This window comes from Halichoerus grypus, chromosome 4 (assembly GCF_964656455.1).
Source record: "Halichoerus grypus chromosome 4, mHalGry1.hap1.1, whole genome shotgun sequence".
In the NCBI taxonomy this organism is placed as follows: Eukaryota; Metazoa; Chordata; class Mammalia; order Carnivora; family Phocidae; genus Halichoerus; species Halichoerus grypus.
In genome coordinates this window covers 129155464-129167989 of record NC_135715.1, presented here as the reverse complement: position 1 = coordinate 129167989, position 12526 = coordinate 129155464, and the positions used below count along the sequence as shown (strand labels likewise).

Here is a 12526-nt window from a genome sequence, read left to right as displayed (position 1 = left end):
TTCATTTAAGTATTCCCAACCCCTAACACATGTTAGATTTCAGGCACAATTTGTTGAATTAAATATACCACTGAGTTTTCTCATTTGTTTAAAAAAAAGAATATGACCTCTTGCCCTAATACTAGCACAGACTATTTAAACATGTCTTCATTTTAGATTTTTTGCTTAGTGACTACAGCAGAACTGATTGCTGTATTAAAGATTTTTAAGTGAGTAGGTATTGATTTAATAATTTCCCAAATAAGTTTTTTGACCCTCTATCTCTAAATAGGTATGAGTTTTTTATAATGACCAACTACTTCACAAGACTGTACTTGGGTATTATCTGGAATTGTTTTCTTAATTACAAAATTGAATATGCAAGGAGTAAATAGAGTCTGGGTCCACTTACTCCAAGACTGCTAGTTCCTGCCATAGAAGAGAGAATCTTTGGTTCAAGTGAAGTGACCATGTAGCTTGTGTAAGAAGGTAGAAGTCAAATACAAAAGAGCCTTTGGTCTTTGGTATATATATTAGAGAGCTTGCATAATTGTTTGCAAAAAAAAAAAAAAAAAAGAAACGTGGGGCTTTGTTTTTATGAAAGATCTGAAATCACTATTTTATTAAATTACTTTCTGAAAATATGCCTTTTTGTCTTTAGTTTTTGTACCATTTCATAAAACTGTTTTTTATTATTTAAGAATTTAAGTTGAACTGGAGGGGACAGAGACTATTTGTGGTTATAATAAATTTCTTTTCTATATTTTGTTTTTATTAGTATCTTAAAGATGAACTTAAAAGCAGCACTTTGGTTTTGTAAATATACTGTAAATTAAACAAATATCATTAATTATCAGGTATGGCAATGTGGTGGGCAGTTGGAGATTATGCCTTGCTCTGTTGTTGGACATGTTTTTCGCAGCAAAAGCCCTCATACCTTTCCAAAAGGCACTCAGGTGATTGCTCGCAACCAAGTTCGCCTTGCAGAAGTCTGGATGGATGAATACAAGGAAATATTTTATAGGAGAAACACAGATGCAGCAAAAATTGTTAAACAAGTAAGTTAGAGCTAAATAATTAAATTACAATTAAAATCCACACCAAGTTCACATATTCTTTTATTTGAGTCAGTTCAAGTACAAAACATTGTAAAAAATTATGTTTGAAGTTGTTTTTTTAAACTCAAAATATATCTTATTGATGCCAGTTTTTTTCTCTTTTTAAGGAAAAGTCAAGTAAGCTGCTTTTTAAAAAAATTAGGCATTCCACTTGATGTTACTCTTTAAATATGGAAGATATTTTGTTTTTGTAACTGCCTTGGTTCAGGATTTTCCTCAAAGAAAAGTAAGATTAAGTGGAACCACTTTTAACTGGTTTTAGGTGATGCAATTAACACCTAAAGAAAGGTGCTAAGTGGCTTTTTGAACTGGGGATGGACACAGTGTCAGAATGTGGCAGGATAATAAACCAGGAATATCAAGGCTTTTTAAAAAATATTTTTTAAAGATTTTATTTATTTATTTGAGAGAGAGGGAGCACAAGCAGAGGGGAGAGGGGAGAGGCAGAAGGAGAAGCAGACTCCCCGCTGAGCAGGGAGCCTGATGTGGGGCTTGATCCCCAGACCCCCAAGATCATGGCAGACGCTTAACCAACTGAGCCACCCAGGTGCCCCAAGCCTTTTTTTTTATTTCAAGTTCTGGTTGCACTGCTTGCTGGAGGGGTTACCTTGGCAAAGCCCCTTTGAGACTGTAGAATGGGATGACACTTCATAGGGTGGTTGAGAGGTTGGCCCAACATGGGGTGTGTGCTCAGCCAACCTTCTTCTTTCTGCTTCTCCGTCTTGAGAGGTGAAATACTTGCCTATCTCCCAGAGTAGTCATGAAATAAAGAAGTAAGTGTTCGCAAATGTATGGCACTGTTGTTACTGACCTGTCATGGATAAAAGCTTTGCAGAATTGTGATGCTTAATACATTGGCACTGAGGTCCAACGGGTTCGATATTGGTTGTGGTAAATGAACTAGACGTTTTAGGAGTGTGCCTCAGTGAATGGCACCCAACCCTTTTTAAGAAACAGTGCTGATTTGCAGGGGGTATATATTGAGATTAAAGGGCATTAGCATTTTGACTGTTACAACAAAAGGTCTGGTTACCTCTTTCCAGCTTTTCTTTGGTCTCCAGTATCTCCCTGTAACATGTTAGTAAGATGCAAAGTCAGAGCACTACTGGATTAGATTGTTATCTGTTTATGTAAGGCCGGCAGGACAAATTGGGCAGACTGTGTACTGCACACGGGTACTTGGCTAAGCAGGCAGGTGGACGCTAACTGCAGCTTACACTCCCTTGTCACCCACAAAGGGGCAAGCGAGCCAGTAAACCCTTGTTTTTACCACAGGGCAAACAGATCTTGTGATAAAATGCCTAAGTTAGCCAGAAGTCCTTTAGAGTTTTACCCTTTTTGCTAAAACCCCTGGATTCAAGACATTGATGTTGGCAGAGAAAATATTTACCTTAAGTTGAAATGGTAAGCTTGAGTGTTTAAACTTTGTATATATTTAGGTACTAAATATAATTTTTCTTTAAAATTTTGCCTATAGACCAAATACCTTTTCAGTTTAACAGTGTTCTTTAAAATTTTTTTTCTTAGTCTTTTTAAAATAAAGGAAAATAAAATGCAATTGATTAAAAACTTGCCTTTTTCTATGAATACTTTGTTATTGTTAAGGAGTAACACCCTTAAAACTAGAAAAAAATTATGCCCCACTGTGTTGTCTTTTGTAGTCTTGACTGGAGAAGAGATACGAATTAGATTGTATTGGCAACTGTTTATTTTATTTATGTAATTTTTTTGAGAAAGAGAGAGAGAGTGGGGGGGGCGAGGGGCAGAGGGAGAGGGAGAATATATATAAAATACATAAGTAGCTTAAATACTCAAGCTTATCATTTCAATTAAGGTTAAATATTTTCTCTGCCAACTTCGATCAGTGCAGGGCCCAAGGTAGAGCTTGATCCTACAACCCTGAGATCATGACCTGAGCTAAAATCAAGAGTCATGCTTAACTGACTGAGCTGCCCAGGTGTCCCGGCAACTGTTTGTTTATACCTGCTTCCTCACACCTCACTTCACAGATAATTTTTGGGTGTAAAATGAGGATCAATTTTGGATTCTCCCACTACCATTTCTCTAAAGATCTTTGCCTCAGTAAGGGAGGTTTGGTAGCACAAAGAAAGAATAAAATAGGCTTACGTCAGCACCCACAGTGGTAACTTGATTCTCTTTCAAGGCAGAAACAAGCAGGGAGGCGTACTTTTTGCCTGAATAAATGGTGAATGCAGTTAAATTGCATCTTGCATTTTGGCCCAGAATTCTTTTTTTAAGACCCAAATATAAATACAAATCATAGCATTTGAACTCCTTTGTCAGTGCTGTTTTGATTAAGCATTCTTTTTACTTCTCATCTTTCTCCAGAAATCATTTGGTGATCTTTCAAAAAGATTTGAAATAAAGCACCGCCTTCAATGTAAAAATTTTACATGGTATCTGAACACTATTTATCCAGAAGCATATGTGCCAGACCTTAATCCTGTTATATCTGGATATGTGAGTATTTTCGGCTCCTTTTTACTTGGTATATGCCTCGCCACAAACATTTATGTGGTTCAGGGAAAATTGGAATACTTTCTGGTTTATGGCTTTTGAGATTTTACATTACTATTGAAATTAATTGAAAAAATATATCAACCACATAGATTAAAATTTTTTTCTATAACTTGAAAATTTTCCTTCAGATTAAAAGCATTGGTCAGCCTCTGTGTCTGGATGTTGGAGAAAATAATCAAGGAGGCAAACCGTTAATTTTGTACACATGTCATGGCCTCGGGGGAAACCAGGTGAGCCCTGAACTAAAAGTCCTCCCTTTTCACTGACACAAACACGAGTAGGTTGTTAGAAGTCCCAGATCAGCTTTGTATTCAGGTAAATGGCTGTTTAAAATGTTTTAGGTTAAGTTTGGCAATTAATATTAAAGTTGCTGAGTACTTGATTTTGACTCTCCTTCTGACTCTGAAAACAACTTGAAGTGGCTTACCCACTCAGTAGAAAGGCAGATGAGAAAATAATAGAATAAAGCCATTTGAAGTTAAAAAATGGGATCTTCTAAGTGGATCTTTGATGTTAGGGGACTACTGGCAAGGTGATTTTGCAAAATTATACATAAAGGCTATATTTACTTAACTGCATTCAATAGCAAATTATATTAAGTGTTAATACCAAAAGAGCAGTATTAGAAGTTATCTTTGTGGGTCATGATATTATTTCAATATGTTGTTAAATAAGGGCATGTTTTTGATTATCCTTCACCGATGATATATCTGCTTGTTACCACTCTTTGACTGTTTCAACAATCAAGACTCAAATGTTACATGTCACTCTTTGGCCTACTATGGGTACAGAACTTAGGAAAATATCATTTCTAGTATTTAGCTTCCTTGCCTTGCCTTTTACAAGTTAACTCCTGGAAAGATTGGACTCTCATTTGTTCATTCAACAAATTCACTGAGTGACCCCTGCATGCCAGATGGATATTCTGCTGGGTTCAAACAATTTAGATTTTGACTCCTCCAGGAAATCTACATTTCAACGCCAGTGGTTACAGTCAGCCTGAAAAGATCTGGGATAAAGCATTCAGAGTACTTCAAGAGTATGAAGGAGGGCATATGAATGAATTAGACTGGGTGCCCATACATTTTCCTTGGAGAGAGGACATTTGAAAACATTTTTTGGAAGGTGCATAGGAGTTAGTGAGGTAGCTGATGGGAATGAGAACAGGATGAGAAGAGTATGAAGAGGAAGGTACAAAGGAGAGGAGCTTGTGTGTCTTTTTTTCTGTGAATTGCAGGTATTTTGGTAGAGAGTCCAAGATGGGTGTAGAGGATTTTTGCAATATTAAATACTTGTGATGTCCTATTTTAAGAGGATGGAACTTTGGTGATGTCAGTTTTAAGAAGAAAGAGTCAGTTTATCTCCTGGTCTATCCTCTTCCATGATTCTCCCTACTCATTAGCCTCAGCTTAATTTAGTTCCAATCCCTGCTCATCCAAATGAACCAATCTACTGAGGGTAGGTGACGCAGATGCCCAGAAGCCGTAGCTAGTGAATAGGATCCATCTCTGGATGATTAAGGTGTAATTCTGAAATGGAATGAAGATACACACACAGATATATATATATATATATATATATACATGTATATGTCTACATATGTGCATATGTGTGTATGTGTGTATGTGTATATATATACATACATATTTTAAAATTTCCTTCTATATATTAAAAGAAAAATAATTATATAAATAATCGCATTCTTTTGGAAATAACACTGGACTATGCTAGTTAAAATTAAGATTTTGGACAATGAGAATTATTTTGTCATTTGTAAAAATCTTATCGCTAAATATAAATACTTTCCTCAGGCTTCCTCTAGCATTACATTTATTTTATCATAAAAGTTGAAAATATATGTTGTTTTATATGTTTTTCTCTTGTCATTGCCATAAAGATGTTTGTATAGTCTTGTCTCTAAAATAATTTGTAAATTATAAATACAATATAGCTGTCTTTTAAAAATTCCCTTGGGAATGGAGAAGTAGGTCACATATTCTTTCAATAAATATTTGTTTAGAGACTATAATGTCACTTGCAGTGTTACCGTAGTGAAAAAGGCAAAATCTCTACCTCGTGGAGCTTGTGATCTTGACGGAAAAGAAAAAAAATACGTAATTTTGGGCATAAAGAAACATGAAGCAGGATAGGTGGTTAATGTGAACCTGGGGAGTGGGAGAGGGGTTTGTTTTCGGAGGTTCAGGAGGACCTCTTTGAGAAGGCGACCTTGGAGCAAAGCCCTAAAGGGATTGGAGAGGAACTGTGTTCTAGGAGGGGCGCATCCTGGCAGAGGGAGTGCAAGGCTAGAGGCCGGTGGCGGGTCAGTGGAGGAGTCAGAAAGCTAGTGTGTGTCTGCAGCAGAGTGGACCAGGAAGACAGGGTGGGAAACAAGGTCAGAGACGTAGATAAGGGGCCTGGTCATAGAAGGCCTTGCAGGCCTCCCCTAGGAACTTGGATTTAATTCTCAGTGTGACAGAAGCCATCTGAGGGTTTTGAGCAGGAGAATAGTATTTCCTGGTTTATATTTTAAGAAAAAAGTCTTCTGATTTCTAGCACTGTAATATAGCCATCAATTTTATTTTGTTTTATTTCCTTTAAATTTTTTTTTCAGTCAAACATTGCCTTTAAACTGCTCTGCAAATTTTAGTTCCTTGAGTGCTAAGCGTTTTTGAGATATCATCCAACTTGATCATTTCTTTATGCTCCCTTTTCCTGTTTTGAGCAGATAGTGATATTTGTATAACATGGAACCCCAGTGTAACAGTATTTGTATGTGCCAAGTAAAAGTCAGTATTTTGATAATGTGACCGTACAGACCAATATACTGGCGCAGGGCAGCTAAGTCATTATGACTTTGTAGCACTTGGTGCTTTGCTTCGTTGGCTTCCTATTCCAGCGTATTTGTCCTGGTTCTAGCTTATGTCTCTCCAGCGTTCCCAGGGAGCTAACTACATATTCTTTTTGGCTGGCTAAGTATCTTCAACTACTTCCTATTCCTTATAACTTGCCTTTTAATGATTTTTTTTTAATAACGTGGGTGAAATAAAATATTGGACAGACTTTCCTACCACCTTTGATATCCTAAGATTTATCTTTCTTGAAGAAGTATAGCCAAAATGCGGTTTTCATGATCTACACTCATTTTCATTCAGTGTCTCCATCTGAAGAACTATCAGGTTATAAAAATGATGGATGTATTTGTGGAAGGAGCTAAATTAAGCATGAGGCCAAGACCAGGGGAACTCAAGATTAATTCAGCTAATGTTTGTGGAGTGCCTACTCCAATACACATGAAGGGTTTAAAACAGTCCCTGCTTAGCACATAATAAGGGCTCAATAAATTTTAGTGCTAAGACTAATTATTTCATTATTGAAAATCCATTATGTTCACTTATTTTGCCTTTGGAATGTCAACATTATGGAATATTTGATTTGTAATGGATGTTATTACTAGATACACTGCCTGGCTTTGGTCTGTGGTGAAGCCAGCTAGCTACACGCACAATTCCAATAGAGTGCTATAAAAGTTATTTCTGATGTACTATAGGAACCCTGAAAAGGGTGTAATTTTGTTCAGTAGGACAAGCTCAGGGAAACTAAAGAAGCAAAGTAACATTTGATTTGGCTTTTCAAGGATAAAAAAGGAATTAGCTAGGCAGAGAAGGATTCAGAAGGATATTTCAGTCAGCGCACAGTAAAGCAGTCTTAGACTTATGGATGCATATGTTCTACATTGGTAAAATTGTGTGAAAAGAGCATGGTGTAGAGTTCAGGCAGTGGTTGATGTAAGATTGAAAATGGAAGAGCTCATGGACTAGTTAAGGAGTGTGGACTTCCTCTTAGCAACAGTAGTGACTCACTCAAGTAAGGGAGGTAGGACATCAAATCAGTGTTATGAAAGACTAACTGGCAGCCGAGTGAAACTGTAGAAATTGCAGGTTAGCTGGAAGTACTACAGTAGAGATTCTGAGTGCTGGAAAAAGAGAAGTGAGGTACAGAGCAAAGTACAATGGTGACATCTGAGAGGGAAATTCAGTGGAACTAAGGGGCTAATTAATTAATTGGACATATGGGGAGAGAGAAACATTAATCCTAGTAATAACAGCTAAGATGAATTAAAAGCTTACCATGTACCAGTTATTTTTCTGAGTGTTATACATATATTAGCCCTTTTATCCTCATAACCCTGTGGGGCAGGAAAACTATTAAATTACCCATTTTACAGGCAAGGAAACTGAGACATGGAGATTACCTCATTTAATTGTTCCTAATGTAAGTGAAAATGCCATTAATTGAGATGAGTAAGAGAGAAGGAACACTTGTGGAGAGGGAGAGGCAGTTAATGTGCTTGCTAGAAGTTTCCAGGTCCTTTTCTGAGACGTACCTGTCCTAGCTAACCTCCATTCCACCTGGTAACTTCCCACTTCTGACACGGGAGGGAGACGTTACTTTTTCACGTTAACTACCTGTGGTGATAGGCTAGAAAAGGGTTATAGCATCTGCTGTTGTAAAAGCTCAGCTTATATTTCTAATATCTATTTTTATTATATTATTTTGTTGAGTGTATACACATGACTTCATTATTCAGTGAGTTGCTGGGTTTTTTTTAATTAGTATTATTGGACCATTATTTTGCAGCTGAGGATACAGGCTGAGGATACAGGTCAGTAACAGCATTCTTCTTTTCACAGTATTTTGAATACTCGGCTCAACATGAAATTCGGCATAACATCCAGAGGGAATTATGTCTTCATGCTGCTCAAGGTCTTGTTCAGCTGAGAGCGTGTGCCTACAAAGGTCACAGGACAGTGGCCAGTGGAGAACAGATATGGGAGATCCAGAAGGTACCTCAGTGCAATTAATTCACCCCTTTCTATAATTATTTTGATTAGCTCTAATTGCTTATCTGGGAAAATGCATGAAACATAGCATTATTAATGTTATCCATCAGAATTTCTCTTTTTTAACTTTGTTATTGTGTATGTCTACCAATGTGATGAGAGAATGTATCTATGAATTCAATACTCTTAGAAACAAGTTGTTTAATGAAAGCATAACTTATACAGATCAACACTTTTGTAAATTATTAATAATAGTTGCTCATATTTGTCTCTTTAGAGTCTCTTACAATTCTTCTGGCAACAGTCACTTTTTTTTTTTTTTTTATAATGGCAGAGAGACAAAAAAAATCATTATCTTTTTCTCACCTAAAGTGATTCATTTCTCCTGTTTCAGTAGTTTTTTAAAATGAATTTAGAATTGAGAGAATACAAAAAAGATCCTTCCTGTTTTTAAATATATGTGTTAAGGCTTAGCTGGAACACAGCAATTCTTACCTAAAAATTGTTCTGTGCCATACTAGAACACTAAAAGACTGATTTTTATAATTTATAAAAAGAGTTTGTCACTTATGGATATACCAATGGGATGGTTCTTATTTGAAAACTTGATTCAGACCTTACTCTTTATACATCTCTTTATTTATGTAATACCTCCTGTGAACTGAAAAGTAGTGGTATAAATGGTATTGTTCACACCAGAAACCAACAAGATTTTATCAAGACAAGGTTGATCTGAGAAAGATTAAAAGTTAACTGTGTACCTTTGGTATGTGAGTCTCCTTTAGCTTCGATGAGACCATAATGTAGTTTTCATATTTATCAGTTAACCATGAGTCTTGAAATTTAATGTCTGTTGTGTTTCCTTTTATTCTAGGATCAACTTCTATATAATCCATTCTTAAAAATGTGCCTTTCAGCAAATGGAGAGCATCCGAGCTTGGTGTCATGCAATCCATCAGATCCACTCCAAAAATGGATTTTTAGCCAAAATGATTAAGTGTTCCTTAAAATTAAGGAGTTGAAAAAGGAGATATTCTTTCTCATAAAACTGTGACTAGGCATACACTGTAGTTTTTGAAAATTATGCAAAAGCAGCTAATTGTAACTTATTCCAAGTGCATTTTTCTTATTTATATCTTAAAATGTCTATGTAGCACTGCTACAGAAATCTTTTAAGTTTCCGTTTCAAAGCACAATAACTAATAATACCAAAGACTATTTTGAAATGTGCAGATGTAGGGGAAGAGATGTTTACAGTATGATGAAAATAATTTTCTAAGTAAAGTGATATATGTGTGTTTTGTACACTTAAAGATATGCATAGCTCCATTCACACACTCACAATTTAAAATATTTCTTCTAGTTTTTTGGGGGGAGGGAGAAAGATTTGATACCATATTTTTTTAACTACATAGAAATGGATCAGTGAAGGTCAAGCATTGGCCTTTGTGTGTAAACCAGGAAATTTTTATAGATCTAGAATTTATTATATAAAAATGCAAGTAAACTTTTTTGCCTTTTGTTTACTTATCTGTCATAGGTTTCCTTAAACATGAAATTAAATGATTAAGGAGAATATTTTTAACACTTCAGTATCTTGGCAAATTTTAAAATATTTTTTAGTCTGAAGCCCACTTGACTTAAAGCACTTAAATCTTGCTTAAAAGATATTTCTTAAATAACTATACTGTGTGTTTTCCCAAAGCAATATTTAAAAAAAAAACTGTAAAGTACTATCTGTTGAAAAGGTGTCTTTTTCCTTTCTGCTAGTCCTTTTTTCTTACCAAATTCACTAATCTTGAATGTTTGTGAAATTGAATTTCAAATGCAGAATACTTGACTCATTTAAAAGCTAAATTTTATTTGTTACTGATTCAATTTAGATTGTCTTTGTAAAGAATTTTTTTCATCAAAAAAATCCTTCTATGTGGAAAACACAATAAAATGAATCCTTATCACTGTTGTAATTATTTGATTTAAATTTCTTTCTTCTTTTGGATAAAATATATAATTTATATTAGATGGGGGGGGCATGAATTTTGTATACTTAATTTAAGTACCTATTGTAGAGCCATCAGATATTTCTTAAGGAAAACTCCAGTATTTTGTGGTAATGGCATAAAAAATGGGGAGTGGAGGATTCTATGTTAGATATTTTGAAAATTTTGTACTAATTTCTGATATTCCTTGAGCATCTAATAGAGTAATTTTTTAAAAATGTGATGCCTACATAGATTTAACACTTTTCTTTTTGGTCCATTTTATATAGAGATCTCTTGTATTCTTATTTAAGAAGTAAAGTATGATTGGCTTCATATTTTAAATGTTGCTGAGCCTCAGTTGTACAAAAGAAAATATTTTAAAATTATTGGTTCCTTCACTTCATTGTTTGTAACTTTGAACTTGCATTAAAAGACCTGCATTCTTGGGGACTTGGGACGCCTGGTTGGCTTAGTTGATTAGGCAACTGACTCTTGGTTTCTGCTCCGGTCATGATCTTGGGGTCATTATCTCCGGTTGTGGGGTTGAGCCCAGCATTGAGCTCCAGTGTCAGGCTCCGCACTCAGTGCGGAGTCTGCTGAAGATTCTTTCCCCTCCTTCTCCCTTCCCCTCTTCTCCTCCCCAACTCACATGCGTGCCCTCTCTTTCTCTCAAATAAATAAATGAAATCTTAAAAAAAAAAAACAAAACCTGCATTCTTTAATTTATTACAATGCCAACATTTATTTCAATTCAACTAACATTTATTATATGTCTAACTTGTGCCCAAAGTTATGGTAGGCAGAATGAGTCTTATAATGCCTTTGAGCTTAGATCTTATGGAGCAGAAAGACCAATAATTTTGAAATAGCATAAGCCTGGGTGGCTCAGTCAGTTAAGTGTCTGCCTTCGGCTCAGGTCATGATCCCAGGAGCCTGGGATCGAGTCCTGCATCGGGCTCCCTGCTCAGCGGGGAGTCTGTTTCTCCCTCTCCCTCTGCCTGTCACTCCCCCTGCTTGTGCTCTCTCTCTATCTCTCTGTCAAGTAAATAAATAAATTTAAAAAAAACCTCCATTCATTCTTCAACGACCTCCAATCTATCTTCTGTCACTAACAACTTCCAAGTTGCCAAATCCAATATTTCTTTTTATGTCCTCAAATATCTAAGTTCTGCAGCATTTGAAATGATTGACTACAAACTCATTTTTAAGTTTTTGAAATTCTCTCCTCTCTGGGTTTCTATGGCACCACAAGCTTCTATCTCCAGTCCTATTGCTCTTCTCCAAACCATCATATCTCACATGGACCAAGATCGTCTCTTAACTAACTTCCCTGCTTTTTTCTCATTCCATTAGCTGATTTTTTTTTTTCCACAGAAACTAAAGTTTGCTCTTTAAATAAAAAACACATCACCCTCTTGCCATTGAATCTTCCAAGGGCTTCCAGTTGTTCTTAAAATAAAAACAGTGCTCCTGGCTTCAGCCTACAAGACCCAAGATGACCCACTCTTTGCCTATTTCTCCTGCCCTGCCTATGACCACTTTTTCTCTGGCTCGTGCTCCAGACACAGCAGGTGTCTCTTCTAGTCACCTCATATGTCATTGTTCTTGCTTCAAAGCCTATGTCTTCTTTGTATGGATGCTCTTCATCACAGTATTTTTATGTTTCAGGTTTCAGCTCAATGACATTCTCAAAAGAGACCACCCTTTATAAGGAACCCAATTATTACTGCACTACCCTGTGTATTTCTTTTATTAAATTTACCACTACCTGAAATTACTGTCTTATTTTATTTGTGAATTTGTCTTTTGTCTCCACCAAAATGGAAGCTTCGTGAGGGCAAGGTAAGGAGCAATGAAATTCATGTCACATTAAATTTTCAGTAATTCAGTATACTTATACATGAAACAACTCTGTATTTTTCAAGAATACTTATATTAAACACAGAATGTGTATGAATGGGGAAAGGCTATGAGCATAGGAATGGAAGATGAACAGGAAAAATGGGGGGGAAAAAGGAGAGAACAACATAAAAAAAGGGATTTTGCTTGGACTGATGAAGATAGA

The 12526-nt window shown here is 35.9% G+C and overlaps 1 protein-coding gene across 2 annotated transcripts in view; it reads left to right on the top strand.

The window, feature by feature from the left end:
- GALNT3 (polypeptide N-acetylgalactosaminyltransferase 3) overlaps window positions 1-10434 on the top strand; it is a 43552-nt gene extending 33118 nt beyond the window's left edge. For both annotated transcript variants that reach the window (XM_078070927.1, XM_078070926.1), the window contains exons 7-11: window positions 837-1037; window positions 3447-3578; window positions 3767-3868; window positions 8330-8482; window positions 9354-10434. In XM_078070927.1, the coding sequence (XP_077927053.1) occupies window positions 837-1037; window positions 3447-3578; window positions 3767-3868; window positions 8330-8482; window positions 9354-9476 (711 nt within the window). In that variant the 3' untranslated portion in view covers window positions 9477-10434. The remainder of the gene's footprint in view (window positions 1-836; window positions 1038-3446; window positions 3579-3766; window positions 3869-8329; window positions 8483-9353) is intronic.
- Window positions 10435-12526: the final 2092 nt, after the last annotated feature.